This window comes from Sus scrofa, chromosome 13 (assembly GCF_054392235.1).
Source record: "Sus scrofa isolate SSC_HxYL_T2T_F1_AM1 chromosome 13, Sscrofa_HxYL_maternal_Yorkshire_Landrace_v2.0, whole genome shotgun sequence".
Lineage (NCBI taxonomy): Eukaryota > Metazoa > Chordata > Mammalia > Artiodactyla > Suidae > Sus > Sus scrofa.
Window position 1 is genome coordinate 54,873,872 of NC_139395.1, and position 17,124 is coordinate 54,890,995.

Consider the following 17,124-nt stretch of genomic DNA (forward strand, 5'->3'; position numbering starts at 1 on the left):
ACTTGGATGTGGCAACTTGCTTTACTTGTTAAGGGTAAACAGCTGGTAAAGATAGGGGCTGGGAGACCTCTTGGGAGGGAAGGATGTCAGGCTCTCACCTCAAGCATATGAATGATCCCACAAATGATCTACACCAGGAGGAAAAGGCTCACACATCCTCTAGTTACTTATGTTCTTATTTCCAAATTCCACTGGGAGGACAGTCCTTCTCATGCTTTAATGAACCTTCAGCTCACGTCCTGTCTCCATCTTTCAGGTAACTGGATACTTATGTATTGATAATTGATATTTTTCAGATAAAAGTGGCACATATTTAAATGGAAGAAGTGATTTAAAAAATACCCTAGGTAGTAGACCTTAAGGCAAAATAAATTAATAAATAAATAAGGTTGAACCCAGAATGAGAGTGGTCAGATATAGTCTTAGGAAAAGCATAGTTCCTGTCAGCTCTGGAGATGGCCAGGTCTCTGGGGAAGAGAACCATCCCTTACAGTTCCAAGTTAGTGGCTACATGACTGGATTAATGTGGAAGGAGTAAAGGAGAGGAGGAGGAGGTAGTGCCTGCCAACTGGTGTCAAGAAAGAGCAAAGGGAGTTCCTGTCGTGGCTCAGTAGTTAATGAATCCGACTAGGAACCATGAGGTTGCGGGTTTGATCCCTGGCCTTGTTCAGTGGGTTAAGGATCTGGCATTGCTGTGAGCTGTGGTGTAGGTCGCAGACACGACTCGGATCTGGTGTTGCTGTGGTTGTGGCATAGGCAGGTGGCTACAGCTCCATTTCGACCCCTAGCCTGGGAAACTCCATATGCCTTGGTGCAGCCCTAGAATAGACAAAAAAATAAAAAATAAAAAAAATAAAATAGCAATGGATGCATGCCGACTACCCTGACTTTAGCCTCCATTTTCGCAGTCATCCCCCAAGTCCCCTTCCATATATGTATTAGATTTGCGGGACTTCTGTTCCTGTAAGTCTACTAGCAATGCTTATTCACATCAGATGTTGTTAGGGTAAAGACACTAGGTGGTCCAGGCTCATACCTCCCCAGGGTTGCTCTCCAGATCACTTGGTAAGTGGGGGGCAAAAGCCCCATAAAAATGGGACATGTTCTATACACCACATACTGACTCTTAGGGCCTGTGTGTCCTTAGTTCCTTCCAAAGAACCTGCACTTGATCTGCGTGGACATGCCAGGACATGAGGGCACCACCCGTTCCTCCCTGGATGACCTGTCCATAGATGGGCAAGTCAAGAGGATACACCAGGTAAGCATGAAGCTCCACCAGAAATTGCCCAGATGGGTCCTTCCCACCATTGCATACCTAAGTCTGAAGCGCAGGCAAGAGAGTTCCATTCTGATCCAGGTCTAACTAGCCTGCATGACATTCTATTTACAAGTAATTGCAAACAAAACGGCTGCCTAGTGGTCAGCTCTGGAGGATCAGGGCTTACTGTAGACTCTTCTCCTCTACCTATATTGCCTTTGTTTCTGAAGAAATACAATCTCATTTTCTCAGCTCTTCAAAAAAGTTTAGAATTCCTCAGAACCATGTATTTCCCTAGACTCTCTTTTTCTGCACACCAGCTACATGATGACAGTAACAGCACTTCTATCTAGCTGTGGAGGGTGGGGAGGGTACTCTTTGCTTTTTGTTCTATATTCAGTCCCCTTTGGCTGGACTTCCAATGTCATGGGGCTCATGAACCATTTCAGAATTTAGTGGTTCATAAGCTTCAAATTGATGTTAAGTATTTTTCCCAAATGAGGCTATTTATTCAATGTTTGCCCCAGAATATGTATTCTGTTGAAGTTAGGAACCTTGTTTATTTGACTCTCTGCTGCATCCTCAGCAGCTAACCATAGTTCCTTGCACATAATAGATATCCAATAAATATTTTTTAGGTGAATGGGTAGGTAAGTGGATAGTTGGATGGCTGGATATATGGAAAGCTGGATGGATGGTTGGATGATTGAAAAGACAGAAGAATTGGCGGATAGTTATATGAATGGATGGGAAGGGCTGTAAATTAGGGCAAGAGTCAGCAGACTATGGCCCATGGGCTGTATTTGGCCTGCCATCTGTTTTTGTAAGCTAAGTTTTTTTAATTTTGTTTTTGTTCTTTTGTTCTTTGGCATGTGGATATTCCTGGGCCAGGGATGGAACCTGTACCACAGCAGCACCCCAAGCTGCTGAAGTGACAGTGCTGGATCCTTAAGCCACTGTGCCACAGAGAACACCAAGCTGAGGTTTATCCAAACACAGCCATGCTCGTTTATTTACGTATTCTCTTTAGCTGCTTTTCTGCTTTAACAGCAGAGTTGAGTAGTTGTAATAGAGATCATATGGCCCACAAAGCAGAAAGTATTTACTCTTGGGACGTTTATTAAGAAGTTTGCTGGAAGTTCCCTTGAGGGAGCAAATTTAGGATCCAGTGTTGCCAAAGCTCTGGTGCAGGCTGCAGCCTTGGTGCGGGTTTGATCCCTGGCCCAGGAACTTCCACATGCTGCTAGTGCATCCAAAAAAACAAAACAAAACAAAACAAAAAATTGCTGATTCATGACTTAGGGGAATCCTTGTTGGTTTTATACATACAAATGACCCCTCACTAACCTGTGCCAGGTAAAGAGCAGTACATGCATGTAAAAGGCCTTGGTAATAGATCCAGTAGATTTCAGATCCCCTTTTATCAATAGCCCTTTTCATTTGTCCCCATAGGGAGTATAGAGGTGTTCTGCTCTGTAATCACCAATGTCATTGTCCACGGTTGTATATCCAAGCCTCTCTTTTACTTCCCTTCCTAGTTTGTAGAATGCCTCAAGCTGAACAGAAAACCCTTCCACCTGATAGGCACTTCCATGGGTGGCCACGTGGCTGGGGTGTATGCCGCTTACTACCCATCGGATCTCTGCAGCCTGTCTCTTGTGTGCCCTGCTGGTGAGTTATGAGGCTAAAATAACCCTGAGAGTGACTTGAGCATAGCAGGATCTGAATCTCTGAAGAAACAAATTACAGTATCTACAATGACTCTTTTTTTAGAATCATCCTTTTGGTGATATTTTAGAGTTACTGATCAGAATGCTTTAGTGGTACAATCAGTAGTTGTATAACCATAATCATAACCATGTTAACTTTTTTTAAAATTTTATTTATTTATTTTTTTTACAGAATAAAATACATATATTTAAACACAATTACATTCACACAGATTATTATATCATGGATCTCAAGAAACAGATTAAGTGACTCCCTCTGGAGAAGTGGAATGGAAAATATGCTGAGACAAATAGGAAATTTATTTTATACTTTATACCATTTTGTATGGCTTTCCTCTTTAATATTTAGTATTATCTATTACATTTCAATTTTTCTTTAAAAATTAGCATTATGTTAAAATTGTGTATATTATACAACTAAAATTTATAAAGAAGAAAGCCTTATATACCATTAAATATTTTATATAGCATAATAAAAAGGATAACTTAACTGGTAAGAATAACAAAAATAATATACCCTCTGGGAATAAGTAAAATATAAAATGCATAAATTGGTTAAAAACCCATGTAACTATATAACTATGTCCTCACAATTTGTTACATCTTATTGATTCTTCAGTATAGGCATTACACCATTCTAGGTGATGTGATAAACAAGACATTATAGAGCTTACATTGTACCATGGAGAGAAATGGTTATTAATAATGCAATTGTAGAACTGTATTATTTAATTGTACAGTTGCATTATTTAATTATAATTATCATAAATTCATTGATGGAGAGGAAATCAGAATCAGATGTAAGAAGACTTCAGTATTCCAAGAATGATGTCAAATGACCCCCTTCATGGTGGATTATGCACTTATTTACTATGAGATATGTTTCTTTTCCAGAGAGTCCTTGTTTGTGTATCAACTGTAGATTTTTGGTTTGCAGTTACTCTGAAGTTTTGATGTAAGGGTCTACATGTATATGAGGTTGTTTTAAGTTGTTGTCCTCTTAATTGCAAGTTCATCTCCAGTGTCCTGCATTTGTACCCACATCTTGTCAAGATTTCTGATTTTGGTGGTATAATTGTGCATGGATGATTTCATATCTTTACTGTAAATATACCTTTACTGGTGAGCCTTGTCATTTGTGGAATTTTTGTTTCCTGTTGCTGTCTTTTCCTTTCTGCCTAGAGAAGCTCCTTTAGTATTTGTCATAAGGCTGGTTTAGTGTTGCTGAATTCTCTCAGCTTTTGCTTATCTGTGAAGGTTTTGATTTCTCCTTCAAATCTGAATGAGAGCCTTGCTAGGTAAAGTAATCTTGGTTGGAGGTTTTTTCCTTTCATCACATTAAGTATATGATGCCACTCCCTTCTGGCCTGCAGAGTTTCAGCTGAAAAATCTGCCAATAACCTTATTGGGGTTCCCTTGTATGTTATTTGTTTCTTTTCCCTAACTGCTTTCAAGATTTTCTCTTTGTCTTTAATTTTGGTCAGTTTGATTAATATGTGTCTTGGGGTGTTCCTCCTTGGGTTTACTTTATATGGTACTCATTGTGCTTCCTGGATTTGAGTGAGTGGTTCCTTTCCCACGTTAGGAAAGTCTTCGGCTATTATCTCTTGGAATATTTTTTCTATCCCCTTCTCTCTCTCTTCTCCTGGCACCCCTATAATACGGATGTTGGTGCATTTAACGTTGTCCCAGAGTACTCTGAAACTCTCTTCATTTGTTTGCAATCTTTTTTCTCTTTTCTGTTCCACATCCATAATTTCCACTAATCTGTCCTCTACCTCGCTTATTCATTCTTCTGCCTGCTGTATTCTGCTGTTAGCTGCTTCTGGTGAATTTTTATTTCAGTTATTGTATTTTGCATCTCTTCTTGCTCAAGTTTTATATCTTTTATCTCTTTGGTCAGTGTGTCCTGTAATTATCCATCTTTGCCTCCAGTTTATTTCCAATGTCTTGCATCATCTTCAGCATCAACAATCTAAAGTCTTTTTCCTGGAGGCTGAGAATCTCCTCATCGCTTAGCTAATTCTGGGGATTTTTCTTTCTCCCTCATCTGAGTTATAGTTCTCCGTCTTTTCATTTTTATAGGTTTTTGGTGTGGTGCCCTTTTTACAGATATTAGAGTTGTAGCCTCTCTTACTTCTGGTGTCTGCCCCCCTTGTGGCTGAATTTGGTATGGGGGCTTGGTGTAGGCTTCCTGATGGGAGGGGCTGATGCCTGCCCACTGGTAGGTGGGGCTTAGTCTCTGGATGGGGTTAAAGGCAGCTGTGTGCATGAGGGGTGTTTAGGTAGCCTGTTTACTGAGGGGTGGGGCGTGATCCCACCTGGATTGTTGTTTACCCTGGGGCTTCTCAGGGCTGACTGACAGGTGGGACCAGATTTTCCCAAAATGACCACCTCCAGAGAAAGGCATGGCTGCTGAATATTCCCAAGAGCTTTGCTTTCAATGTCCTTCACTCACAACAAGTCACATTCACCCCTGTTTTCCCAGGATGTCCTCCAAGAACTGCAGTCAGGTTTGACCCAGATTCCTATGGAGACTTTGCTTTGCCCTGGGACCCAGTGCACGTGAAAGTCTGTGTGCACCTTTTAAGAATGGGGTCTCCGTTTCCCCCAGTCCCGTGGAGCTCCTACACACAAGCTCCACAGACCTTCAATGCCAGATGCTCCAGGGGCTCTTTCTCCCAGTGCCAGATCCCTGCACATGGGAGTTTGATGTGTGGCTCAGAACTCTCACTCCTGTAGGTGAGTCTCTGTGAACCAGTTACTTTCCAGTCTGTGGAGCTTCCCACCCGGGAGGTGTGGTGTTTCTTATATCGCATAATCACTCCTCCTATCTCTTGATGTAGCCTCCTCTTTGTCTCCTGGAGTAGGATAACTTTTTGAAGGTTTCTGGTCCATTTGGGTGGAGATTGCTCAGCCTTTAGTTGTGAATTTTGTTGTTTTTAGGAGAGAAGTTGAGCTCCAGACCTTCTATTCCACCATCTTAATCCTGTGCAGTAGTCTTAAAAAAAATCCATGTTGACTTTTAAAATGTAGAGCCAGGAGTTCCTGTCATGGCTCAGTGGAAACGAATCTGACTAGCATCCATGAGGACGCAGGTTCTATCCCTGGCCTCACTCAGAGGGTTAAGGATCTCACATTGCCGTGAGCTGTGGTGTAGGTTGCACATGTGGCTTGGATGCCACATTGCTCTGAGTGTGGTGTAGGTCTGCGACTGCATCTCTAATTCAACCCCTATCCCAGGAACTTCCATACACTGCGGGTGCGGCCCTAAAAAGCAAAAAAAAAAAAAAAAAAAAAAATCTGCTGGTGAAAAATACCTGAAATATATTAGCTCTGGGCTAATATTGGAAGTCTGTATAAAACTGGGTTTGGTAAGAAGGTAGATATATTGCCAAGCTGTTTTGGTTTGAATCCTACAGGTCTGCAATACTCAACTGATAATCACTTTGTAAAGCAGCTGAAAGAACTGCAGGAGTCCGCTGCCATAGAAAAGATTCCCTTGATCCCGTCCACCCCCGAAGAGATGAGTGAAATGCTCCAGCTCTGCTCCTATGCCCGTATCAAGGTGCCCCAGCAGGTAATGCGTTTTTCTGCAGCCGTGTGGCTGTCCTCCACCAAAAGCCAGGTGGCCAGTACCAGCTTCCTTCATGCATTCCCTCCTCTTGCACTCATCTGCTTATTCATTTAGCAGGCATCTGTATCATGCCTGTGACATATGTGCTTGGGCATCATGGTGAATAAATAAGACTGAGAAGATTCCTGGGCAGATACAAGCCAGTGGGGAGGCAGAAAATAGCAAGAAAATTACAAGTTGTAATAAGTTTTGTAGAGGAAATGAAGATAATGCAGTGATTGAAAACAGGGATGCAGGAGAAGCTTAAATAAGCCTCTTTGAGAAAGCATCCTGAGCAAAAATGGAGAAAACATTTGTAAGTTCAAGATGCTGGAAAGAGGCCAGAGTCCCTGGAGCCCAGAGGGTGAGGGAAAGATGGGTTGAGATGAGATTGGAAGGGAGGAAGGGGCTCAGTTAGAGAGTCTCATTTTTTCAAAATCTCGGGACCTTTACACATTTAGGAATTACTGAGCACCCCAAGTGTCTCATTTCATTAGCCATCAGAATGTTGACATTCTCCCTTATTCTGTAGGCTCTGAATATTGGTATGCTTTTGAGAGAATGAAAGTGAAAAAGGCAAGTGCCATTAATATTATTATGAAAATAATTTGACCTTTTGGACTCTTAAGAACCACTCTGAACATGTAGTAGATCATGTAGTACTTTGTAGGTTATGGAAAGGGGCTTGGAGTTTTCCATAGTACAGTGGAGGAACCAAAGGGTTGTAGGGGGTACAAACAGAGGCAGAGAGACCCATTAGGGTGCCATTGTGGCTTGGAGATGAGAATGGTGTAGACTGGAGTGGTGGCAGTGGAGACAAGAGCTCTGAGAGGCTTTGGGAGGAAGAAGATAGGACTTCCTGGAGGATTGCAAGTGGAGGATACAGGAAGGCGAGGAGTCATAGGTGACTTCTGGTACTTCAGTTGGATAAAGGAAGTGTTTTCTGAGTAGGGGAAGGAGAGGGCGGGGAGGTTTGGGGGATAAGCTAAGAGCTCCATTTTTGGATGTGTGAAGTTCCAGTTCCCTGTGAGTCCATCAAGTGCCAATGTCAAGTAGACAGTTGAAAAGACACGTGGAGCTGAAGGAGTCTGGCCTGGAGCTGTGCAGTTGGAGCCCTCAGCCAATGATGATGTTAAAGGTGATGGGTCTAAGTGAGGTCAGGTAGGGAAAGTGTGGAAAACCAGGAGAGGAGAGCCCATGGCTGAGCCTTCACAACAGCAAATTATCTCACTCTGTTGAAGAACTGGACCCTGCCTCAGGGTGGGGTGTGTCTTCCTAGCAGTTAAGAACTTGACTCATTAATAGGTGTGGCCCATCTCTGAGGATGCACCAGAATCAGATTTCCTGGTATGGAAGTTCCTGTTGTGGCTCAGAGGTAACAAACCTGACTAGTATACATGAGGATGTAGGTTCGATCCTTGGCCTCTCTCAGGGGGTTAAGGATCTGGCATTGCTGTGGCTGTGGTGTAGGCTGGCCATTGCAGCTCCAATTTGACACATAGCCTGGGAACTTCCATATGCCTTGGATGCAGCCCTAAAAAGACTAAAAAAAAAAAAAAAGATTCTGTGATATGTTCTATCCATGAAATCCCCTTTTTAGTCATGATGTTGCCCTGATCCCCTCTCAGTACTGATCTCTTTCCAGAGTAGAGTGGCCAAACAGGGTTTAGAAAATTCTATGTTTTGAGTTTTCAGGGATGTGAAAACACTGGGAGAAGATAAATACAGGTCCTAAAGTTTTCTCTCCTAGAAGGGAAGGAAACCCAAGCACTCGGCCCACATAGTCACATTGCACTCTGATTATCTACTTGCTTATGTCTTCCATTCTAAATCTGTAAGAGCAGGGACTTTGTCTTTGGCTGTTCTGTCCCCAGCCTTTAGCACAGTGCTTGCATAAAGTAGGTCCTAGGTATAGATTGGATGGATCAGTGGATGGAAGGGTGCCTGGATAATGCAGGGGTGGAGAATGGATGTGTAATAGATGCAGAGTAGATGGATTATGAATTGAGGCACATGCATGCACAGATGATTTAGGAATACCGAATAGATGGATGCCTAAATGCTTAGATGGATGGGAGGATGTCTGGAGACTATATGGATGGAGGTGGATGGATTGGTGGATGCAGGATAGTTGGATACATGGTAGACATATGCATATAATTCAGAGATCCATGACGGGTGGGTGATGGATAGATGGATGTCTGCATGAAGCCAGGATGGAGGATAGATGGGTAGATGCAGGATAAGTAGACACATGGATAGACCTGGGCCTGCCTGAGTCAGATGCAGGATGGATGGATAGGTGGGTGGGTGGAATAGAGGTGGAAGAGGGATGGATGCAAGATGAAGAGATGCATGGGTGCAGGATAGATAGTAGAACAAAGAAAATATCTGATGCTGAGCAGAGACTGTTGGACGGTTTGTTGTTGGTCTCACCTCTAGGCTTCCAATTCCAGAATAGTCAGCTTCTGTCATGCTCCAGAGCATGGGTTTAGTCCAGAGCAGTTATGGCTGCATCCTCCCACTTCAATGCACTGAGAGTGTATTTGAAGAGTTCAGACTATTCTAAGGGAGATGAAAGGAGTGATGGCTGCTAATGTGACCCCTGGACCCTACTTCAAGAACCCTGAGGCAGGGGGAAGAGGCAGATCCAGGAGACCTGGCCATCCCCCTGTTCTGCAGCCTCACAGCCCGCAGCAGGAAGGGCCAGAACGGTGTCAAACAGTACACACAGGACATTGGAAGCCTTCCTAGAATTTCCCCAATAGATGGTTTATTTCTTCATTGTTTAAGAGGCCCATCATCTCCAATGGTTTAATTTTTTTAAAAATAGACCTTGTTTTTCATTGGATATTATGGAATAATTACTTGGTATTATTTCTATGCTGGTTGTGTCTCAGACTAAGCAGAGAATTTCTCAGAGGTTAAGTGGCACTCAGGCCATTTTAGGTATATTTTACATGCTGCGGGGGCCTTTGGCTTCACAGTATTACCAAAGTTGCCTCCTAATGAGACAGAAAAGCCTCTTATGAACCTAACTCCCAATTACATTGCATAGTACATCCTGTGAATTTGGCATTTGACAATGCCACAAAATTGCTGGACTTGGTTTCCTTCATTGTCCCAGACCCGTGTGAAGCAGGAGGAAGTGAATCTTCCCCTGCCTTCTGACTCTGGGTCATTTATCCTTAGATCCTGCAAGGCCTGGTCGATGTCCGCATCCCTCATAACAACTTCTACCGAAAGCGTAAGTATCCCTGCATTAAGCTTTGAACTTATGACAAATGAAGCTTTATGGGTGGCTGGCTTTTATTTCTTACATTTCTGAGAGGAAAAGCTGTGGCTTAGAAAGAGAGAAAGGAAGTTCCTGTCGTGGCTCAGTGGTTAACGAATCCGACTAGGAACCATGAGGTTGCGGGTTCAATCCCTGGCCTTGCTCAGTGGGTTAAGGATCCGGCGTTGCCATGACCTGCGGTGTAGGTGGCAGACGCGGCTCAAGTCCCGCATTGCTGTGGCTCTGGTGTAGGCCGGTGGCTACAGCTCCGATTCGACCCCTAGCCTGGGAACCTCCATATGCTGCGAGTGCAGCCCCGGAAGTGGCAAAAAGAGACCAAAAAAAAAAAAAAAAAAAAAAGAAAGAAAGAGAGAAAGACTGCCTATGCTCGATGGTGTCCACAGCCCAGCCCAGCATGCACTCATTTTGTTTTCCTTCCCTGAAAAGTGTTTTTGGAAATGGTCAGTGAGAAGTCAAGATACTGTCTCCATCAGAACATGGACAAGATCAAGGTCCCAACGCAGATCATCTGGGGGAAAGAAGATCAGGTATGTAGTGTGTCCCTGGGGCCGTCAGTGCCAGTTACACAGACCTGTGAGCAAAAGCTACTGGTCACTTATAAAGGGAGCCTGGCTGGTTTCTGATATCAGGGAGAGGTGGAACACCTGAGCCAGGTGCCAGTGTCATGGGGAGCATCATTCTCTGAGTTGAGAGCAGTAACACTGACCTCTTAAAATGCAAGACAATTTAAAATTGTTTTTGGAGTTCCCATTGTGTTTCAGTGGTAATGAACCAGACTATCATCCATGAGGATGTGGGTTCAGTCCCTGGCCTCACTCAGTGGGTTAAGGATCTGGCATTGCCTTGAGCTGTGGTGTAGGTCACAGACATGACTCGGATCCTGTGTTGCTGTAGCTGTGGTGTAGAGGCTGATTTGACCCCTAGCCTGGAAACTTCTATATGCTGCAGGTGTGTCCCTAAAAAGAAAAAAAAAATCGTTTTTTGCAAATTATTTTTCTCAAAGACATATAGTCACATGGTGCAAAAATTTTCAAAGAGTACAAAAAAATTTATAATGAAATCTTGGTCTGTTTTACATCCCAGATCCCAAGTCCCATTTTCTTGAGGGAACACTTATAGTCCTATATGTATTTCTTAAATTTTCTAAAGCAGGGCTTGGCAAATGTTTTCTGTAAAGGGCTAGGTAGTATCTATTTGTGACTTTGCAAGCAGTAAGTTCTCTGTCACATCTACTCAACCAGATTGTGGCATTGTGGCAGTGCAAAAGCAGCTGTAGGCAATGTGCAAAAAAATGGCAAGCAGAGCTATGGGAACCTTTATTCACAAAGCAGGTGGTGAGCCACTATCTGCCTACTTCCTCTTCTAAGCATATACCAATATGCATAAATAAGCTTATAGGTTTCTCAAACATGCTATATACATATATAAGTTTTTTATACATGCCATATTTACTGTTTTGCACCTTCCTATATTGTAAGAAATATATATCTTAGAAATCATTTTCTCTCAGTCCATACAGATCAACTTATTCTATTTTTAAAGATACTGCAAAATAATCTCAAATGTATGGAATTGTAAACATAGTACAGGAGTTCCCTTCGTGGCTCAGTGGTTAACAAACCTGACTAGGATCCATGAGGATGCAGGTTTGATCCCTGGCCTCACTCAGTGGGTTAAGGATCTGGTGTTGCCGTGAGCTGTGGTGTAGGTCACAGACATGGCTCGAATCCCACACTGCTATGGCTGTGGTATAGGCCAGCAGCTGTACCTCTGATTCCACCCCTAGCCTGGGAACCTCCACATGCCATCGGTGTGGCCCTAAAAAGCAAAAAAAAAAAAAAAATTTTAAAAAATGGAAATAGTACTCCTATATCTGCTATACCTGATTTAATCAATTTAACTGCTTTACTGTAATATAATTTCCATGCTGTAAAATTCACCTAGTGTGCACCTCACCACAACCCAGTTACAGAACGCTTCAGTCACTCCCCAAAATTCCCTCTTGCTCATGTTAATCTCCATTTGTCCTTCAGCCCCATGCAACCACTGATCTGTTTTCTATGTCTACACTAGGATAGAATATATAGTATATATAGTATAGTATATCATATAGTCTTCTAGAATTTTCATAAAATGGTATCATATAACGTATAGACTTTTGCATCTGGCTACCTCACTCAGGCATAGTGTTTTTGTGGTTTATCCATGTTGATGCATATACCAACTATTCTTTTTATTGACATGGAGTGTCATCCCTGGTATGTTTGTACCACATCTTATTTCTTACCAATTTTTAAACATTTGCCACGTTGGCTTTTATCCTCCTCATCTAGATAGATCTAGAAATATGTACTTTTAGACAGGTGGCTTACATTATGTCCTTTAACCCCCAGTACTTCAAGATGTGCAGGTTCTTAACCTGCTGAGCTACAACGGGAATTCCTAGACAATGTTCCTTAATTTGAGTTTGTCTGCTGTTGCCTTGTAATTACATTCAGGTTCTGTATCCCTGGCCAGAGTATCTTGTGGGTGAGATGACATCACATCCTCAGAAGGGCAGTGTCTTCCTGCCTCTCAGTGATGTGAATTTTAATTGCCTGGTCACAACATCTAGTTTTGTCTCACAGACTAATGATTTTTCCCTTGCAACTGATCAGCAGTCTTTAGGGGAGACACTTTGAGACTGCGCACATGTCCTGTTCCTCACCCCCCGGATTTACCATTCATGATGGAGTCTTGCCCAGGACAAAACTTTTTGAGAGCTGCAGAATATTCCATTATATGGCTGTGCCACACTGCATTTAACTAGTGCTCTGCTGATGTCACTTGGGTCATTCTCAATTTTTTGCCATTAAGCATCACCTCAGTGAACATCATTATACATGTGTGTTTGTGGAGTGTGAGAACATAGCTGAAGCATCATTTTTTACATGGGGAATTGCTGGGTCAAAGGCTGTATGTCTTTTTAATTTAGATAGGCTTGGTCAGATGACCCTGCATTAGTCTGCTAGGGCTGCTATAACAAAGTAGCACAAATTGTGTGACTTAAACAACAGGAATTGATTATTTTGCAGTTTTGGAGGCTGGAGTCCAAGATCAAGGTCACAGCAGTTTGGTTCCTTCTGGGAGCTGTGAAGGGGAGTCTGCTCCCTGCCTCTCCCCTCACCTCTGGTGGTTTGCTGGCAGTCTTTGGTGTTCCTTGGCTGATAGACGCATCACCACATGGCATTCTCCCGATGTCTATATGTCTCTGTGTTTAAGTTTCCCTTTTTTTAAGACGTCAGTCATACTAGATTCAGGGTCCGCCCTGCTCTAGTATGGCCTCATCTTAGCTAATTACATCTATAATGACCCTGTTTTCAAGTAAAGTCACATTTGGGAACATTGGGGGGTTAAGACTTCAACATATAGATTTGGGAGGGAGGGCACAATCGACTTAAAATAAACCTCCCAAAGATACACTGATTTATATCCCAGAAGCTCCATTTTCATTTGCAATCGTTCTTTAGAAATCATCTTACTGAAAGTTTTTGGAACGTTTAAACTAAGAGAAGACAGGGAGAAATAGAGCCTTTATAAGTCCCATGGGCAGATGGAATTACAGTGTCTGTTAAAGAGTATCTGGTAGTCTTATACTCCTGATTATTGTGAGAAAAGAAATTAGAGCCAAGCTGTCCCTGTTGAGACGGTTCCCCTCCGAACCCCAGGGTAAAAGCCACCATTGTGATCCCTGGGCAGGCTGCATGATGAAAGCACAGGCAGGAAGTCAGGCTGCAGCCAGGCTCACAACTGGGTGGGGTGGTGCAGGAGACAGGGCTGCGGAGGAGAAGCCCTCACACAGGGCAGGGAGGGGAGTGGCGTCAGTGTGCCGCCCTCTCAGACCAGCCAGGTTCGGCCCAGGGTGCAGAGCGCAGGAATGAGGGCATCAAGAGGGGGGAGGGCTCACGTGCTCCCTTCTGCAGTAGCCAAGAGACCAAGAGACGGAAAGAGGCTTTGTGTACGCCTGAGCCTGGAGAGGTGGAACCCAGGCTGGGCCACCCAGCAGGGAGTCATTCAGTCAGAAATCAGAGCCAGAACAATGAAGACCTTTCTTCATTCTGAAAATCCCAAAGGTGATGGCAGCCTCTCAGGGCCCAAGAGGGAGAGGCAAGAGCTCAGTGCACCCCCTCCCCCACTCCTGCTAAGCCCCCCTCCAACTCTTCCTATTTGCTCTTTCGTAGCTCAGGGTGCTCTGCATTCCACTCACCCCACATCTGAGTGGGTGGCAAATCTTGGTTTTAATGATCTTGATTAATGAGATTAAAGCTCAAAAACAGGTGCTTGAGTTTGTTGGGGTTTTGCTGTTAAGGATGGAGAACAGGGGCCTCTTGTCTGGGATGAATTGAAGGTGAAAGCGATAAAGAAAAGAATGAATATGAATGTGACACCAAAGGACGGTGTGGGGGGAGTTCCTGTTGTGGCACAGGAAAAACAAATCTGACTAGTATCCATGAGGATGCAGGTTTGAACCCTGGCCTCACTCAGTGGGTCAGGGATCCAGCGTTGCCATGAGCTGTGGTGTAGGTCACAGATGTGGCTTGGATCTCAAGTTGCTGTGGCTGTGGTGTAGACTGGCAGCTATAGCTCTGATTTGCCCCCTAGCCTGGGAACTTCCCTCCTAGCCTGGGAACTTCCCTATGCTGCCATTGTGGCCCTAAAAAGACGACAAAAAAAAAAAAAAAAAAAAAAAGAAAGAAAGAAAGAAAGAGTGTTGGGGAGAAAGTCTGTTGGAATGGCATATTATATTAGGAAGGTAACCCAGATGAAGGTGAAATTGAGTTTTTAAAAAAGGGTGGGTTCTGGAAAAGTGGAAAAGCACTCCCTGTTATTCACAAACTTCAGTGCCTGAGGTCACATTGCTTGGGGACCCCCTTTAACAGATACTCCCCCAGCCCATGATAATTAGCGTTCCTGTCTTGCATCTCTCTTGTGTGGCTTTCCCTAGTCCAGCTGCAGGGTACATTCTCTTGGCCCAGCCTGATCACTTCACTGCCCTGAACACAGCCCCACACCGCCTCCCCTTCCCCACCTAAGCCCCTCCCCACTCATACAGCCTCGAGCTAGAGCTACTCGCTGTCCCCTGCATTTGCTGTGACCTCCACCCTTGTGCTTGTCCCTCTTTCATGAATCCCTCTTCCCTGTGGTTTCTCAGCCCCCAGGGTCCTCCCCTGTCAGATTCCTTGCCACATGGCCCTGCACCTGTCTGCTTTCCAGGCTGGCTTCCCCACCAGACCAGAACTTCCTCCAGGCAGGGACTGTGTTTCCACCTCAGTAACAGCAGCAACAGACAACTCCTGGTGCCAAGTGCAGAATAAACATGGGACTTGTGGTCAGTTCAGTGTTGGGGCCTATGACTCTTCAACAGAAGTGCTTGGTCTTACAAATTAACCCTGGGAGTTCATGTCATGGCTCAGTGGTAATGAACCCCACTAGTATCCAAGAGGACATGGGTTCAATCCCTGGACTTGCTCAATGGGTTAAGGATCCAGCGTTTCCGTGAGCTGTGATGTAGGTCGCAGATGCTGGCTGGGATTTGACCCCTAGCCTGGGAACTTCCATATGCCCCAGGTGGGGACCCCCACCTCTGCACACACAAAATCAGCACTGCCAGGCCTGGATAGGAGGTCTGGCCATGGAGCTTGCACAGGTGTCTGAATCTTTTGCATCTGCTTCCCTTTCTTGTCCTACAGATACTCGATGTATCTGGGGCAGACATGTTGGCCAAGTCAATCACCAACTGCCATGTGGAACTCCTGGAAAACTGTGGGCACTCAGTGGTGATGGAGAGACCCAGGAAGACAGCCAAGCTCGTGATTGACTTCTTAACTTCCGTGCACAACACAGACAACAACAAGAAGCTGGACTAAGGCCTCAATGGCAGCCTGCATTCCACACCTGGCATCCACTCCCATCTCCAAAATCTGACACGGCCACTATGTCTCAGGGATCCTGCCCCAAATGTGGTGGGAGCGCCGGTGTCCCTGAGGAAGCCAGCCCCCCAGCCCCAGTCTCTACGGATCCACAGAGCTTCAAGGGCCACCAGGAAACCGCCAATATGTTTTTTGCAAAATGCAAATTCATGTGGAACAAAGTAAGAAAACCATCCATGAAATCTCCCCAGAAGTTTTCAAGTTCATGTCACAAAGCACTCACCTTGGACCATGACCACCAAGGACATTTTCTTTAAGATGTTCTCACAAACTGAGGTATTTCTTTTACTTTAGACATTCTCCCCTGCATGGTCAGTGGCTGTTTTAGGAGCATCAGTCCCCATTCACCAAGCCCCTCTTTTTTATGTCTAATATAAGTTTTATGTAGAGTCTCATATTGTGAATACAGCCCATCAGCTGCAAGACCGGGGAGGAGTGTGGCAGGCTGTAGAAAATGCATACATGTGTCCCACCTCAGCCAGCCCTCGGAGCATCAAAGAGCACAGACGGGGATTTGATTGGCACCCTCGTGTCAGGCATGTCATGGGCAAACCTGAAACAGCTACAGTACAAATTGCACCTGACAGGGTAGGTTTTCTGGGAATAATTTATTATTTTAAAAAATAGGACTAATAGAGCAGTAACGATCTAGACATCTATCTAAATAATCAGATTTGGGTTCTGCTCACAAGCACCTCTTTTCTATTTTGCTATGCTACCTAAAACCCTTGGATGTGAAGTACTAGCCGTTAATGAATTCCATGAATTCTGTGAACAATAATGTGATTGAAAATAAGTCTAAATAGCTCTAAAAGTGACAACAATGACATGAAACAAATTTAATAAATCTAGATCAGCAACATGCAAGTGGTGTCTCTTTCTAAGATCTTTCTGTTAACTTTAAAATGTGTTTTTTAAAATAAGGCTTATTCTACAGGCATTGGAAGAACAATGTTTGCATAAGTTTGCATAAGTTATTAGTTTTATTTTTGGAAACCATGTTTGCAGTTTTTATTCAATTGAGGTTATATAGGAACCCAAACTCCCCAGAAGATTCATTCTTTCAAACCTTTTTACAGAGACTTCTGCCATATGGTTCTGAAAATAAATTGAAATGAACTTTGTGATTTAAATTAAAATTCAGGACTTGGTCTCAGTATTTTAATTTATCAAGGAAGAGAAGAATATAGATCTTAAGATATGAAAATATGACATTAAACTTGGAGGATGCAGCTAAAGCAGCGCTCAAAGGG

General features: G+C 43.8%; 1 protein-coding gene across 12 annotated transcripts in view; it reads left to right on the forward strand.

Annotated features, from left to right (window-relative positions):
• ABHD6 (abhydrolase domain containing 6, acylglycerol lipase) overlaps positions 1-16,738 on the forward strand; it is a 104,690-nt gene extending 87,952 nt beyond the window's left edge. For 11 of the 12 annotated variants that reach the window (XM_084988773.1, XM_084988772.1, XM_084988769.1 and 8 more), the window contains 6 exons: positions 1,148-1,261; positions 2,800-2,932; positions 6,414-6,571; positions 9,800-9,854; positions 10,329-10,429; positions 15,632-16,738. In XM_084988773.1, coding sequence (XP_084844899.1) covers positions 1,148-1,261; positions 2,800-2,932; positions 6,414-6,571; positions 9,800-9,854; positions 10,329-10,429; positions 15,632-15,808 — 738 coding nt within the window. In that variant the 3' untranslated portion in view covers positions 15,809-16,738. Of the gene's footprint in view, positions 1-788; positions 1,262-2,799; positions 2,933-6,413; positions 6,572-9,799; positions 9,855-10,328; positions 10,430-15,631 lie in introns of all 12 variants that reach the window. The other variant, XM_084988775.1, reaches the window with a different exon arrangement.
• Positions 16,739-17,124: the final 386 nt, after the last annotated feature.